The sequence below is a fragment of the Rhinatrema bivittatum genome, chromosome 8 (assembly GCF_901001135.1).
Source record: "Rhinatrema bivittatum chromosome 8, aRhiBiv1.1, whole genome shotgun sequence".
Taxonomy (NCBI): Eukaryota; Metazoa; Chordata; class Amphibia; order Gymnophiona; family Rhinatrematidae; genus Rhinatrema; species Rhinatrema bivittatum.
Genome location: NC_042622.1, coordinates 198884419 through 198901979, shown reverse-complemented (window position 1 = coordinate 198901979; position 17561 = coordinate 198884419). Strand labels below are relative to the sequence as shown.

General features: G+C 43.6%; 1 protein-coding gene across 2 annotated transcripts in view; it reads left to right on the top strand.

The window, feature by feature from the left end:
• Positions 1 to 17561, top strand: part of RAP1GAP2 (RAP1 GTPase activating protein 2) — a 293482-nt gene that overhangs the window by 271044 nt on the left and 4877 nt on the right. For both annotated transcript variants that reach the window (XM_029613184.1, XM_029613185.1), the window contains 3 exons: positions 10060 to 10177; positions 13778 to 13898; positions 15817 to 15899. In XM_029613184.1, the coding sequence (XP_029469044.1) occupies positions 10060 to 10177; positions 13778 to 13898; positions 15817 to 15899 (322 nt within the window). The remainder of the gene's footprint in view (positions 1 to 10059; positions 10178 to 13777; positions 13899 to 15816; positions 15900 to 17561) is intronic.

Here is a 17561-nt window from a genome sequence, read left to right as displayed (position 1 = left end):
AAGGCAATGGAGGGAGAAGTGACTTGTCCAAGGTCACAAGGAATGGCAATAGGATTTGAACCCTGGCTTCCCTTGTTTGCAGCTCACTGCTCTAACCACTCAGTTATTTTCTGGTTCTCAGTCTTCGGTGTCCGCACTAGGGGGCGCCAGAGAAATGTTTAATGGGGCGGGATGGCTTTTGGCCACTTCCCTCCTGGGTCTAGAAATAGGACTTCTCCATTCCCTATTGCCTGCCTCCCACCCTTCTCCTGGGGGTGTGAGAGGCTGGTGAATGGGGGGAGCCTGTGTGTGTGACGCACTCTCTCTTAGCACTGATACAAGGGTATTAGATGCCCTAGACAAACTTTCCCTCCCCTCCCCACATAATTAAAACTTATGCGTTCTTTTCCATTTTAAAATGTATTAACTTCCCCAACCTACAAAGGCTGATTGCATATGGAAAATAGACAATCAAAGTACAATCTTCTGAAGGAAAATTATCACTTACATTATATAGGCATACACTGCAAAAAAGCACACTTGCAATAATAATATTTATTTGTTTATGCTTTTTATATACCATGGTTCCAGAGGTAGATCACAATGGTTTACATATATAGCATTGAATTACAGTGTAAAACTAAGGGAATAGTAGTTTCTAACAGCATAGGTATAAATGAGTAGGTAACAATTATAGGAAAAATAGTAATTATTTTAACCATGAATTAGAAATTCCAGGAATCGATTCAAATAGGAGTTGTAATACATTTAGAATAAGATAGGAAAAAAGGGTATGATCGGTCTCTTGAATATACAAATCTGAAGATATTTTATCAAAGATTAATTTCAAGTTAGTTACCGTATTTTTCGCTCCATAAGACGCACTTTTTTTCCCCCAAAGGTGGGGGGAAAATGTATGTGCGTCTTATGGAGCGAATATAAAAAAAAAACCTAACAAAAATCTAACAAACACCCCCCCCCCGACTCCCCCAAGACCTGCCGACTTAATTTCCTACAACCCCCCCCCCCCAGACCTGAAATTAATTTCCTGCAACCCCCCACCCTCCTGACCCCCCCCCCCCCAAGACCTGCCAAACGTCCCTGGTGGTCCAGCGGGGGTCCGGGAATGATCTCCTGGGCGCGGGCCATCGGCTGCCAGTAAACAAAATGGCGCCGACGGCCCTATGCCCTCACAATGTCACTGAGACCGACCGCTGCTATTGGTCGGTCTCAGTGACATAGTGAGGGCATAGGGCCGTCGGCGCCATTTTGTTTACTGGCAGCCGACGGCCCTATGCCCTCACTATGTCACTGAGACCGATCGCTGCTATTGGTCGGTATCAGTGACATAGTGAGGGCATAGGGCCGTCAGCTGCCAGTAAACAAAATGGCGCCGACGGCCCTATGCCCTCACTATGTCACTGAGACCGACCAATAGCAGCGGTCGGTCTCAGTGACATAGTGAGGGCATAGGGCCGTCGGCGCCATTTTGTTTACTGGCAGCCGACGGCTCACGCCCAGGAGATCGTTCCCGGACCGCTCCTGGACCCCCGCTGGACCACCAGGGACGTTTGGCAGGTCTTGGGGGGGTCAGGAGGGTGGGGGGTTGCAGGAAATTAATTCGGCAGGTCTTGGGGGGGTCAGGAGGGTGGGGGGTTGCAGGAAATTAATTCGGCAGGTCTTGGGGGGGTCAGGGGGGTGGAGGTTGTTAATTTAAAGGGATGGGGGGGGGGGTTTTTGGGGGTTCCCACAGAAAGAAAAATTTTCTGATCTGGGGAGTGGACCGAAATGGCCCTCCCCAGACCCGAAAACAAAATGGGGAGAAAAAAAAAACCTATGCACTCCCCTAATTTGCTCCATAAGACGCCCAGACGCAGAGCCGGTTTAGCACAATTTTTTTTTTTTTTTTAATTTTCCCCCTCTGAATCCTAGGTGCGTCTTATGGTCAGGTGCGTCTTATGGAGCGAAAAATACGGTAGTTCAAAGGCTTTTTTGAAGAGCCAAGTTTTAAGATCTTGCTTGAATTTCTTTTTTTTCAGTTGTAAGTGTTAGTAGACTAGGTAAAGTGTTCCAAAGTTTAGGTCCAGCAATAGTAAACCTATGTTCTCTAATTCGTGTTAGGTGTGTAATGTTATTAGGAGGAATTGAGAAAATGCCTTTGTTTTGAGATCTTAGTTCTCTCAGTGGATTGTAGAGTTGAATTGAAATTCCAGGAGGAGATTGGTTAATATTGTTGATGATATTGAAAATAAGCGATAATATTTTGTTTTGGATTCTGAAGGATACTGGAAGGTCTATTAGAGTGGGAGTTATAGGATCAAGTTTTCTTGTTCCGTAAGAAGTTTGGCAGAAGCATTTTGGAGGAGTTGCAGTAGTTTAATTATGTTTGCATGGAGGCCTAGCAATAGAGAGTTGCAATAGTCTAGGTTGGAAAAAATCAGAATTTGTAGAACTGTGCGGAAGTCTTGGAAGGTAAACAATGGTTTTAGGCGGTGAAACATTCTGAATTTAGCATAGTCAGATTTGATTATCTTGGTTATATGTTTTTTCATGTTGATAATTTTCATCAATTTGGATTCCTAGATCACGAACTTCATCTGCAGGTGATATTTTGGCTATTTCTATTTTTAGAATAGGTGGGTTGTTTTTTTTTTATTTTTTATTTATGCTTTTAAAAATACATACAGGAAAATATAAGGAATGCAGATATTCCATAATCTGTAAACAGAAATAATCATTGTATTGATACACGTCTCAAATTACATATCTGTATAAATTAGAGGTAAACCCTAGGAAAGGAAAAACCCGACATAAGCGGTTAACGGAAAATAAGAGGATTCCCCAGAACAACTGAAAAATACGATTGCACCTAGAATCTCATTTACTTTGCCTCAGATCCTAAAGCCAAAGCCTCTTGGGAATGGGAATCGAGAAAATTACGTAGTTGTGAAATTTCGAAAAATATAAATTTCTGATTTTGACGCATAATCTCGCACCTAAATGGGAACTTCAAAATCATTTTACCCCCCATATTCTCCACTTCCGATTTAAGTGCCAGGAATTTCCTCCTCCTTTCCTGTGGTAGCCTAGAGAAATCAGGGTATATCCAAACTTTTCCCCCATGAAAATTTTCCATTCTCCTTCTCATGTAGAGGCGGAATACTGCGTCTCTATCAGATGCAAATGAGAAAGTAACATGCAATACAGATCTAGTAACAATAGTTGTTTCTATAGTTGCTTCTAATATAGCCGTCAAATTCAATGATGAATCCTTTGGTTTATGTTCTGAAGATACATTATCTCTATTAGAAACATAATAAATCTTTGAAACCGGAGGCAGAGATTGCTGAGGCATCTTTAAGACTTGAGTTATATATTCTCTGAACATATCTAATGGCGATACTAAATCCAGCCTAGGAAAATTTAATACCCTAAGATTTAAATATTTTTGTGAATTTTCAATAGCCTCAAGTCTTTAGAATAGGTGGTTTTGGAGATGCGTTTTCTTTTCTTAGCCAAATTATTTCAGTTTTATTAGTGTTGAGAGTCAATTTCAGTGGAAAGAGTTCTTTTTTTATAGATTTCATTTATTTTGTTAGTGGTGGTGTAGTTCTTTCAAAGGTTTTTTGAAAAAGAATGTAGACTTGTGTATCATCAGCATATATAAAGAATCTGGTGTTCAGATTTGCTAGCAGAGTGCAAATTGGAAGGAGATAGATGTTAAACAATGTTGCTGATAGTGCTCAGCCTTGAGGGACTCCTGTGTCTACATTAAAGGGGTCTGAGATTTGGTTGCCCAGTTTGACTTGGAAGGATCTATTTTCTAACAAGGAAGAGAACCAGTTGTATACTCCACCAATGCCAATTTTCTTTAATTGTTTGCAGAGAAGAGCATGGTTGACTGTGTCATATGCAGCTTTTAGGTCAAGTAGGATTAGAAGATAAGATTCATTAGTATCGAAGCCTTTTACAATGTTATCAGTTAAAGAAATGTAGTAGTTTTTTGGTTGAACAGTTTTTCCTGAAGCCAAATTGGTTTGGGTATAGGATTTTGTTTTCATCAAGGAAGCTTTCTAATTGATTTAATGTAGCCTTTTCTAGAATTTTAGCGATGAAAGGTAAATTTGAGATAAGTCTGTAGTTGTCCCAGTCATCAGTTGTACTAGCTTTATTTTTTAAAGTAGGTTTAACAATGGCTTGCTTACGAGCCGATACAGTAAACTGCGCTGGAGAGCCGGCGAGCGCCTAGGCCACTCTCCTGGGTGCACGATTCACTAAGGAAAGGTATGCAAATTAGGGCCCGTGGTAAAAAGGAGGCGCTAGGGACACATTTTTGAGAGAAGCAGTGGCTGTCAGCGGGTTTGACAGCAGACACTTAATTTTACCGGCGTCAGTTGTCGAACCCGTTGACAGCCACGGGTTTGGAAAACGGACGCCGGCAAAATTGATCGTCCGTTTTGCGAGCCACGGGCAGACTTTTTTTTTTAAAGATTTATTTGTTTATTTTTTTATTTTTGGTGCCTCCGACTTAATATCGCTATGATATTAAGTCAGAGGGTGTACAGAAAAGCAGTGTTTTTCTGCTTTTCTGCACACTTTCCTGGTGCCGGCCGAAATTAACGCCTGCCTTTGGGTAGGCGTTAATTTCTGAGAGTAAAATGTGCGGCTTGGCTGCAGATTTTACTTTCTGTATCGCACGGGACTAACTAATAGGATCATCAACATGCATTTGCATGTTGCGGGCGCTGTTAGTTTCGGGGGGGTTGGCCATGCGTGTTTGACGCGCTATTACCCCTTACTGTATAAGGGGTAAAAATAGCGCGTCGAAAACATGCGGCCAAATGGGGGCTAATGGTGCGCTCGGTCGAGCGCACCATACTGCATCGGCCCGTTAGCTTGGGAACTTTTCCTTGTGATAAGGATTGTTTTACAATTTTTATTATTGGTGTTATTAAGTTGTTAATCTTTTTGAGGGTGTTAGCAGGAATCGGATGAAGAGGGTGAGTTGCAGGTTTCATCTTGTAATTAGTTGGTTTACTTCAAGTTTGAATAATAATAGTTTAATAGACTTAATAAACTACCTTTCTCATAGTATTCAAGCTGGTTTACTGGATCCCATATGGTATTAGACCTATGGTAAAGTGCACTGAGTGTGGACTTGGCCCACAGAAAGCCAGGAATAAACTGAACTACAATTCCAATATAGTAAGCCTTCCCTATCATAACTGCCAGCACTCAACCTATGAAAAATCCATACTGCAAATACTACATCAGGCCCTAAACACCAAATCACCTCCTATTAGGAAAACAGATTAAAACCAGGTTGTTGTAAATCCCTACACAGAAACTACATGCTAGCAGATACCTAAAGCCTCAGTCACACAAGCAGAACACAGATAGACCCTCACCAAATAGAGAATAAAGAGATCATAACATAAACATATAAACTGAAATGTGCAGACAAAAACTGAACTGGAAATCACAAGAAGCCAAACTCTGTAAGCAATGCAAACACAATCACGAAATATAAAACATGAAACATACCAATAAAAAGAATGAAAATTCCGCTGATGAATTCAGCCAATTAAAAACATGTATAAAAATGTTTAAAACATCACCAAACACTAATAAAATATTTCAAAACAGCAGATATATCACATCCAATAATTAAAACTAACAAGGGTAAAAAAACCCTCCCACTCTCCATACCTGAGAACTTTAGATTTCCAGTCCTCCTGAGATTGTCGTAGATTAGAGGAGGGTGCACAAACTTTAACCTCCCTCACATACGTATATACAGGTACTCTCACACGCACACACATATGCGCAGGCACTCTCTCTCATAGCCACACACATATACATATACATACACAAAAACCCTCACATATATATACACACACACACACCCTCTCATATATACATAAACAGACATGCACCCTCTTATATACACACATACATACACTCTCATACACCCCCACCCTCTCATCTATACACATACATACACCCACTCACCCTTTCATATACACACACTCATACACACACCCTCTCATACCCACTCACAAAGTCTCTGTCACACACAGGCATTTACTCTCACAGGGCAAGTCTCCTTCACACACACACATTGTGGACCTTTTCTCTGGCTGCACAGCAAGGCCTCTTCTGTCGCCGGCTGCAAGCAAAATGCTGGTGGCAATTCAGACTCTCTTCTGGCACCAACTGCGGGGAAAATGCTGGCGGTACTGCAGTGACTCTTCTTCGGCCACTGGATCATCCTTTTGCTGGTGGGGAGTAGGAACCCCGCCAGCACATCGCAGTCCCGCTCCGCCGCAGGACTTTTCTTTTGCTGGCGGGGAGTGGAAACCCCGCCAGGACTGTAGGTTTTCCTGCCATCAGAGTTGTTTGCCTGAATGAAGGGGTGAGCAGGGCTGGTGCAAGGGTATTAGGAGTCCTAGGCAAACCTTACAGCTTGGCACCCCCTCCCCCTCCTCCCCATACACAATTTTAAATTATGCATTTCTAACAACAGATTTTACATGAAAAATAACATTCTGAGGTAAAAACAATATACATGTTGTTGTGATAGTTACATACACTGTTATGATGCCAACAAGAAAACTCTGCAACTTGGAATTCATATGGCATTAGACCTATTGTAACAGGTTTCATGTGGGCATGGTCCTCCTGTATCAACACAATACTGTCTGCCAACCCTCAACCAGTAACAACCCTGCCTGTGAAAAAGAATATCGCAAATTTTACACCAGAATCTAAAATATCAATCACCTCCTGTCAGGAAAACAGAACAAACCAAGCTACTACAGATCCCTACAGAGAAACCACATGCTAACAGAATGCTTCATCTTACTCTTACATGCAGAACACAGACCCTCACCAAATACAGAATAAAGCCACAAGAAAGTATAAATAGAAATGCGCAGACAAAAACTGAACTGTAAAACGCAACATGCCAGACAATGGAAAACCAAAAATGTCACCATTCCTCATGAAACATCAAACAATAAAATCAATATATACAAATCATTAATCATATTAGTAAAATCATACTAATAAAATAATTTCAAAACAGCTGATGTATAGAATATCCAATAATTAAAGACTCATGCAAATTTTGAAAGCTTTCCCAAACACCAATAAAATATTTCAAAACAGCAGACACACCAAACACCACCCAATAATTAGAAATAAGGATAAAAAAATCTCCCGCTCTCCATACCTGGGAACTATTTTCAGTCTAAGTTTGTCATAGATTAGTGGGAGGAGGCAATGGCTGTGATACACAGACTTTCTCCTCTCTCTCACATACACACACTCCAATACATGCATACTTGCTTACTCACATATACTCCTACTCTCATTCTCTCTCCCACATGCGCTTTCTCTCACCTCCCCACACACACTTGCTCTCTCCTCTATATGCTTTCACGTACACATGCTCTCTCATACACATACACTTGCTCTCTCTCCCCTACGTGACCTCTCTCACTCACACACACACACAAACGTTCTCTCTCCCCCTCATGCTCTCTCACACACAAATGCTCTCTCTCCCCTCCTCAAGCTTTCATCCCACATGCTCTCTCTTCCTCACATGCTCTCTTACACAAACACATACTCTTTATCCCTCACATGTTCTCTCACACACACATATATGCTCTCACATACGTGCACTCACACATGCTCACACCCATACACTCTTTTTTACTTTTCCTCCTAAGTGTAGGCAGTCCTTGGACTTCCATGGCATCAGGAGGCCTGCAGTCTTATTTACTGAGCAGAGATGCTGTTTCTTTCAGCTGTGTGGCCCGGCCAATCTTGCCTCGCTTCAGCCACACGACCCTGACGATCCTGCTTTTATTCTGCCACACGGCCTGGCTGATGCTGCAGTTATTGGTCTTTTCTTCTGGGCCACTCCTTCCAGCTGCAGCGATCGGGCCTCCTTCTTCCTGTCCGCGCAGGCCCACCACACATTTCCTCTTCCTGTCCTGGAGGGCTGGAAGGAGGAGGTCCAATTACCTAGGTCCTGCAGCTGCCACCAGTGTCGGGAATTCGAGACAAAGTTATTTCACAATTCTGAGCAGGTCAGATGGAAGCAGTAGGTGGCTGCTGGGCTGCCCCCAAACCTGTGGTGCCCTAGTGTTTCCACTGGCCTTGAGGGTGAGGTGGCTGTGGCAGGAAGGTTTCGGGGGGCAATTTTGCCGCCTCAATATCTTGCCGCCTGAAGCGGCCGCCTCACCCTGCCTCATTATAGAACCACCCCTGCCTGTGGGCCCCTCTGCTCTCTTGTCTCCCACCTTGAAAACTTGTCCCAGGGAAAAGAGGTAAGAGGAGAGAGCAGGTTTCTCACCTAAGGAAGATCCAAGGAAGTGCATCACTGTTCATCTCGGCAGACTTCAGAGTCATTTGTCGCCCTCTGAAATCTCATCCCCACACTTGAGCATCACAAAAGTCACACTCATTACCAGCTCAGCGGGCTGGCAGAGCTGGTAGAAACTTCCTTCTCACAGCTATTCGGCCCTCATCCTTGCTCCAGAATAAAGCCAGCCTTGCAGGAAGTTGCCAATAGACCGCTCCACTGGAGTGGATGCTTTAGGGCAAATCATAATTCGCATCTGCTAGTTATTTGGCAGGGAAGGAAGTGTAGTCTGGAGCAGTTACAGCACTGAAGGTGAGAAATGTTTTGGGGCGCAAGTTGAAATCCTCTCCTACCCCGACTCTCTTTCTGACCTTGGCCGAGTTACTTTGGCTCCCCTGTGCTTCCTATTATCCAGAGGTAATTAGACAATGGCAATAGCACAGTTCTTTACCTTCTCTCCCCTTTGGAGGTTTTCATATGGTCGTCTATTCCTGAAATGTGCTACCAGGTAATCTAGCCCCGAGGTGGCTGCACATGTCTGAAGGTACTAAACGTTTTGAAGCAGTGGGATCTTGCTTGGCAGGAGAGACGCTATCTAGATCCACATTGTAGTTGCTGTTGTTTACTTTAAACTGTAGTACTTTTTATTTGTCAAACTGTTCAACGAATTTCAGAACTTTTTGTGAATAATTTTTTGAAGGATATCCTGAGATGCTGCTTAGAGCATGTGCTGTTTGATTACATGCCCCATTGCAACCAGTTTTTAAGACCTACTGGCACAAAAAAAAAAGGGAGGAGGAATAGCCTAGTGGTTAGAGCAGTGGACTATGAACCAGGAGACCAGGGTTCGAGTCCTGCAGTCGCTCCTTGTGACCTTGGGCAAGTCACTTTACCCTCCATTGCCTCAGGTACAAACTTAGATTGTAAGCCCTCTGGGGATAGAAAAATACCTACAGTACCTGAATGTAAACCGGTGTGATATCTCGTATGAGATCGAATGTCGGTATATAAAAAAATAATAAATAAATAAATAAATAAATAAAAACACCATCATGCACAGAGTTGCTGGCTCTTCCTCTTTAAGGGGAATGACTTGTTCTTATTTGATCAAAAAAAATGTAATGCTTTCTATTTTTCTCCCTCATAATTGTCCCTTTCCCCTGTTGCATGCAGTAGGACATTATAGCAATCTCCTCTCTCCCCCACGTTTCCTACTGCAAGGGTGTCTGGTGCAGGCATGGGTGCATACACTAGGCTGCATGTGGCACTTTTTTCCCATGCAACTTCATTTATGATGATCCAGGGCTGCAGTGTGGCTGTGGGCTCTGGAACCTGCGATCTGAACAGCAAGGGTGTGTTCACCAGAGCTTTGTCTGATTCTTCATGCAGACAGGTGGAAAAATGGAAATCTGCTGTAAGATTCAAATCAACAGATTATATATATATATGATCTTTGGGTTGTGCTGGGTGATTTCCATAATGTTGCCACCTTATCCCTGTTGCAGCGGGATTCTGATCCACTTCTGGTTTTGCTGAGTTTCATGCCAAGAACTATAAGAGACGACACTGGCTTGGGAGTCAGCCAAGCAGAACCAGACTAGGATCCCACGATGGCCTGGATTTAGGGGTGGGGGGTGGGACAGGACGGCTGTTAAGAATTCCAGCCATCATTTTATGTGTGTTTGTTTCCCCATCTTCTTTCGTAGACCTTTCATTAAACTCAGAGAGAATGGACGCGCTAACATCTCCCGCTCTTCCTCTAGCACCAGCAGCTTCAGCAGCACGGCTGGAGAAAACGAGGCGATGGAAGAATTTGAGAGTGTGGTAGGTAACGCCGTCGAGCCGTCGCTCTGTGTGTGTTTGGAGGGGGCGCCTGCTGAAAGTTCTGAAACAAGAACAGGTAGCCTCATCCCCTAATGCGAGGCTTAACCCCCTATTTGCCTCCACAGGATGTTATGGGGACCAAATAGCATGCGCGATTAGGCACATTTATGGAAGACAGGTCAGTCAGCGGCTATTGAACAGAACAGTCAGGGGGAATCGCCCCGGTTCAGTGCGTAGCGCCTGCATCATGACTTGTGGAAACCGGAAAGAGCATGTGGCAAGAGTGGGGCCCACGTGCCACATTGTCCTGTTTCTTACACCCTTCCTCTAAGCTAATTTAGAGAGAGAAATAAGTCGGCGAGATTTGCTATACTGTTTTGTTTCATTTCCCATCTGACACCAGCACTAAAATTAAATTAAAAAAAAAAGAATAAAGAAATATTGTTTTTGTCATTTCTGCCATTTTAGCAGGCGCTGTTCACAAAAATACAAGTGTATTAAGGGGAAAAAAGCAGCAGTTTGTGTTATCATAAAACAAAAATAAATAGATGGTAAAAATGAAATAAAAAAAAACCCAAACAAAATGAAAAGCAGAATAAGCTGAACCTGTTTTCACACACACACACACACACACTCACACACTCTCTCTCTCTCTCTCTGGACCTCCTTTGCACTGCTCCAAGTTTGGCAGTCCTGGTGGTACTCATCTTAATAGGTCTGAGGTCATATGGTGCCAACATGAAAAACAGAGGGGAGAAATAGCTTTTACTGATAGAATGAAAACTGTTCAGGGACAGAACTTTAAAATGCCACATTGCAGCCCTGGATTTGTCAATGGGCTTCCATTATGCCTGCGCCTGGGGTGGCAGACATTTAGGGGCTGCAGGCTGGCTGAGATTTGCTGCCTTCCAGCGCTCTGCCGAATCTCAATAGCCCCTTGCAGGAGATTGGGAAGGGGTGAAAACACCAAAAGTGCCTAGAAGTGGCCAAATCCTAAATCCACCACTGCCACAATGACATTGTATGAATTTCTTTTGCTGCATGTTTTCAGGACCTGCTCAAATGTTAGTCTTGGTGGGTCAGCTGTGCCTGCAGAGTTTCTGGGGCATTGCTCACCAAAGCCATGAGAGAGAGACCAAAAGGGGCTTTGAGAACCACAAAGGAAGAGAGAGAGATATCCTTAGCACATTCTAGGCCTGTAAATACTGAGAAAAAGAACATTCTCCACCTAGCACTAATTTACACACCTATTTTATGATCTGGATTTTGGATTTAGTTGTTTTTCCAAAGCCAAGCTTTCAAGGCAAATTACAAATTCAGGTAGAGTTGATGAGTCCATCCCTCAGAAGGCTTCTGATTCAAGTAGTGCCAAGTTTGCAAAGCCTACAGGTGTTCTTTTATGGAGAACCATGGAAACATGATGGAAGACGAAGACCATCCAACCACCCAACTGCTCAACTCTGTAATCCTTTCCACGCCCTTAGAGAGCCTTTCCGTTTATCCCATGCTTTCTAGAATTCAGACACTGTTCTTGTCTCCACCGCCTACTCTGAGAGGCCGTTCCATGCATCCACCACCCACTTCCTTAGATTACTCCTCAGTTTACCCCTTTTCACACTCATCCCATGACCCCTCATTCCAGAGTCTCCTTTCCCTTGAAAGAAGCCTGCGTCCTGTGCATTGATGTCTCAGAAGTATTTCTATGTCTCTATCATATCTCCCATCCTGCCTTTCCTCTAAGGTACATGGGTTTAGACCTTTAATTCTGCCCCCATATGCTTTAGAATAATTGTCACTGACCATTTTACTAGGTAACCTTTGAACCCATCCTGTTGATATCCTTTTGAATGTGCAGACTCCAAAACTGTCCCTTCAAAAGAATATAAACAGGACAGTATCTGAATTCAAGAAAGCAAGGGACCAGCACAGGGGATCTCTAAGAGAGTGGTAAGGATTATAGAGCTGAGAAGTTGTGTGGATGAGCAGACTATATGGTCCAGATGGTCCTTTTCTGCCGTCATGTTTCTATGTAAACAGAAAATGACTATATGCTTTTTACAGTTATGATATTAGAGCAGGAATGGCCAACTCTGGTCCTCAAGAGCCACAAATAGATCTAGTCAGGAAACCCACCATGAATATGCATGAGATTGATTTGCATGCACTGCCTCTATTGTATGGAAATATCTCATGCATATTCAATACAGTTATCCTGAAATGCAGGCCTTGAAGACCGAATTTGGCCATCCCTGTATTTTCCATGGGTAAAGCAGTGTTTTCCCTAAAGAAATGGGCTTTTATAAAATTGCCCAGCCAATATGAGGGTAAACTTCCACATGCACGTCATGCCCACGTGTAAGCGGACTCGAACTGGTTTGCCCTTAAGCGCAAAGGTTTAAAAATTCAAATGCATGCAGGTACATTTCCACTCTGAGTAACAGGTGTGATTGTGTCCAGGTAGATTTGATAAGTGTGCTTTGAAAATCGATGTCATTTATGCACATATTTGCTGGCTAACTTGCGCGTAATGTAATAAAATTACCCCCACCTCCTAACAGTGCGGTTCCTGTTCGATATCAGATTGATTACTAAAAACAATTTAGCTTTTGCCAACCAGGATAGCAGATGATGTAAAAGAGTGCTGAGCTGAGCGTCCATTTACGGCTCGATTTTCCACAGCAACTCAAGGTGCACGAAGTCCCTGTTAAGCACCCCCTCTGTCATATGCAGAAGTGGCACTGAAAATCAGCTTGGGGGTGGTGGGTGATTTTACCAGAAGTAGTGAGAGGCATTCGGGGGGTGGGAGTGGGGGAAGGGGCCAGAGTTTGGACATAGAAAGCATTTGCACGTATACTTTTGATTTTTAAAAGGATGCGTGTACATGTACACACAGAAGGTCGCACACGTGAGCACGCGTGTCCTGGGACAACTCGCAAAATTTTCCAAGCAGACTTAGGCGCATGATACGCCGGCTGTTATAAAATGATCCTCTAGAGAAGCTCTGCAACCTGTGACCCTGTGGGCAGCTGACCCAATGGCTTGCGCCCAGTCTAACTGCATGATGCTGAGATCATGGATTTGGGTGAATCGGAAGAGATGTTCCATCAGTTCAAGTTGTTTTACAGCCACATCTTGCTGCAGCTTGCAGTAGAAATTGAGCTATGAACCCAGGATTTGAGCATCTGATTTTCTTTAAAAGTATTGGGATTTTAAATCCCAACATGAAACAGAGGAAGGGCTAGCAGTTAGGTTACCAGATGGTTTTAAGTCGGAGGCTGTCCAGGCTTGGAGGGTCCGTCCCCCCCCCCCCCCATTGCATGCAGGGAGTTGTAGTTCTGATGGTCCCCTAGGGAAGCAGGAATACAAGATCCTACGTGCAAGGGAGCAAATCCAGCACTGGTTCAATCTCTCACTGAGCAAAGAGTCACTTGACAGCTATACCATGAGCACAAATTTTCCCAAGATTCTCCTCTTTTTTCCACTTGGTACTTGGATGGATCTCAGATTCCTGCTAATAAGTGGATGTGCAACACTGTATAAATAGCAGATGGCGAACATTTGTACTTTTAATGAAATCTGCTCCTTAATAAAATGTTCCAGCAGGGCAGCCAGCCATCCACGGCGTCTCCCTTCAAGCAGGAAGTGTTTGTCTACAGTCCGTCGCCAAGCAATGAGAATCACAGTGCGGCTGCCCCAGTCATCATGAGCAGAAGCCCCACAGGTACTGGAAAATGACGTGCTTTCTCTCGTGCCCCTGTCACAAGTCGGCAGGGCCACCGAATTCTCAGATCCGTGAGAACCTCACGGGTGGGGGGGGGGGGCTGGAATGTGAATGCTTCTACCGCCAGTTCTGGAATCGCCCCTTCACCTTGGCCACCTTTTCAAGGTCCCTACTGACCTGAGCCAGATTTGAATTCGTGACCCAGAGGTGAATGACTCTGAAACACTGGGACAACTCCCTTGAACCATGCAGCTTCGGACTCATCCATCACAGGGTCTCGATCACACCCACCTCGAGGTCTTACCTTGCAATTTAAAATGCCACCAGAACACCTCCCTGAGATCACTGGCTTTGTTGTCAATGACCTTCCATGTGCTGCTCTTATTATTCTGCTCTTTATTATTTTTGTATTATCCTTGACCTTTTGCCACGATGCCAAGGGCTGAGCAGAATATTCTATCTTATTTCATCAAGGTGGGAGGGAAGGCAGAAAAATAGTCTAGTGCAGAGACTTCGGAGTTGGAGGTATTAGGTACTTGTTTCATGGCCAAGGAAATTTAATCTTGAACAAACTAGTAGGTAATTGGAAACAGATGGATCTGGGCAGGCTGGGAAACAGAATGTGGAGAGAAAATTCAGGTCCCTTTTTCCTTCTTGGTACTCTGTTTTTTTTAAGGCTTTTTTTTTTTTTCAGTCTCTTTTACAATGAATATGCAGCTCAGGGTTTCTCAAACATTTTTTCCTGTTGTATATTTTATTGTTTTTCTAGACCACCACATCAAAAGTAGTGCTCTAACTTGCTGAAGAGCTCTGATAATGCCATGGGACCCGTCGCCAAATGAAACACATTCACTCCATAACATTTATACTGGTCTCATTTCCCTTCTAGTTTCCATTCTGTAGGAGTTTGGAAACTGCAGCTTCTTAGATTATTATTTTAGGATGGCTGCTGTTCCTTTTGGCCAGTTTAATTTTTTGTGGGGGTTTTTTTTTTTCAAAACCTCAATTTGCTTTCAGTACAATCAGAACCAGGGCTGGGATCCCCAGGCGCCGTGAGCCATCATTTCATAACTACCCCTGGGGGTGTTTTCCCCTATTTCATCATCCCTCCCCCAACATATGTAGTCTAATCACTGAAGCAAGAGTCTTCAGCCCAGGACCCTGCACCAGGGCTTCTTCTGGAACCCTGCAATCATGGGCCTCGAATCCAGCCACTAGCTGTCACCCTTGTGCACTGACCATGACTCCTCCTATCTCCTACCCCCCTCCCCCCACCACCTGCTCCCCGGGACTGTGAATGCTGCCTCCGCAGCAGACCCAAACTGGGGATCTTCTGCATGGCAGCGCACAGCACTGCCACTGGTCCAGCCTAGGATACTTTTCTCCCTAGCCTAGCGGGTCATGCAGTCTGAAGCAGAAGTATAAAGGGGTATAGTATTCTGGGGTGTAAATATGGATTCTGGGTGTTGGCTTGGACATACTTCAGTTTGAGATTTGGCATAGTGTAAGAAGCTATCATGGGCAGGAAGAGGGGACTGGGGATGGTGGCATGGGCATGTCCTACTAGCTCAGCTGTTTCCTATTTCCCTGGACACTGTTCCAGGCTTCTGCACTGTTCCTCGCCCTGCCATCAAATACTTCCGTGACTTAAAGCTAATACAGTGCCCCCTATTCTATTCAAAACTGACAAGACCAATTTCTGGCTGTTTTTTGTTGTTTTTTTTTTACAGAACCTCATCTGCAATATAAAGGGTCTTTCCACTAAATACTTTAGCCTTTAAAAAAAAGACACCAAGCACAGTATCTAGGAGAGACGCAGTAGATATGAAATACAAGCGCTTATCACATGAATGTGTTAATTCAGTGCCAGTGCATTACATATAACTTTTGTTTTTCTTACTGGATTTCTTTTTAACAGATATAAAAAGCAGGAACTCCCCACGGTCCAACCTGAAGTTCCGCTTTGATAAACTTAGTCATTCCAGTTCTGGTTCCAGCACAGTAAGTACAGTTCCTCCATTCTACTCATCATTCTTTCTTCTGCAAGTATGGGATCCTGTGCAGTCATCTACCCTGGAGGGTGGGAAACCCAGGACCAAAAGTGAGAAACTAACTATTATAAAGGAGAGATCCCACGATTGGTCACGTTGGGATATATCTTTAGCGGTGTGGACAGGAATGATTGGGCAGACTGGATGGGCCAATTCATCAGGGACTGACAACATTGGATAGTACTTCCCTTCAGTTATCTGCTGAACTGGTGATAAAAGTGCCAGCTTCTGTTCTGTTCCAGTTAGACCACATACAGGGATAACAGGGCGCTTTCATCTGTAGGGCCGTCCAATTCTTGCTCTCTGTTGGGAATACAAATGATGGTGACTGTGTGGCTCTAACTAATAAGAACATAAGAAATTGCCATGCTGGGTCAGACCAAGGGTCCATCAAAGCCAGCATCCTGTTTCCAACAGAGGACAAACCAGACCACAAGAACCTGGCAATTACCCAAGCACTAAGAAGATCCCATGCTACTGATGCCAGTAATAGCAGTGGCTATTCCCTAAGTCAACTTGATTAACAGCAATTAATGGACTTCTCCTCCAAGAAAGTATCCAAACCTTTTTTAAATCCAGCTACACTAATTGCACTAACCACATCCTCTGGCAACAAATTCCAGAGCTTTATTGTGTGTTGAGTGAAAAAGAATTTTCTCCGATTAGTCTTAAATGTGCTACTTGCTAACTTCATGGAATGCCCCCTAATCCTTCTATTATTTGAAAATGTAAATAACCGAATCACATCTACTCGTTCAAGACCTTTATCATATCTCCCCTCAACCGTCTCTTCTCCAAGCTGAACAGCCCTAACCTCTTCAGCCTTTCCTCATAGGGGAGCTGTTCCATCCACTTTACCATTTTGGTTACCCTTCTCTGTACCTTCTCCAACGCAACTATATCTTTTTTGAGATGCAGCGACCAGAATTGTACACAGAATTCAAGGTGCGGTCTCACCATGGAGCAATATAGAGGCATAATGACATTTTCCGTTTTATTAACCATTCCCTTCCTAATAATTCCTAACATTCTGTTTGCTTTTTTGACTGCTGCAGCACACTGAGCTGATGATTTTAAAGTATTATCCACCATGATGCCTAGATCTTTTTCCTGGGTGGTAGCTCCTAATATGGACCCTAACATCGTTTAACTACATACAGCAAGGGTTATTTTTCCCTATATGCAACACCTTGCACATGTCCACATTAAAATTCATCTGCCATTTGGATGCCCAATCTTCCAGTCTTGCAAGGTCCTCCTGTAATGTATCACAGTCTGCTTGTGATTTAACTACTCTGAATAATTTTGTATCATCCGCAAATTTGATTACCTCACTCGTCGTATTCCTTTCCAGATCATTTATAAATATATTGAAAAGCACCGGTCCAAGTACAGATCCCTGAGGCACTCCACTGTTTACCCTTTTCCACTGATAAAATTGACCATTTAATCCTGCTCTCTGTTTCCTGTCTTTTAACCAGTTTGTAATCCACGAAAGGACATCACCTCCTATCCCATGACATTTTAGTTTTCTTAGAAGCCTCTCATGAGGGACTTTGTCAAACGCCTTCTGAAAATCCAAATACACTACATCTACCGGTTCACCTTTATC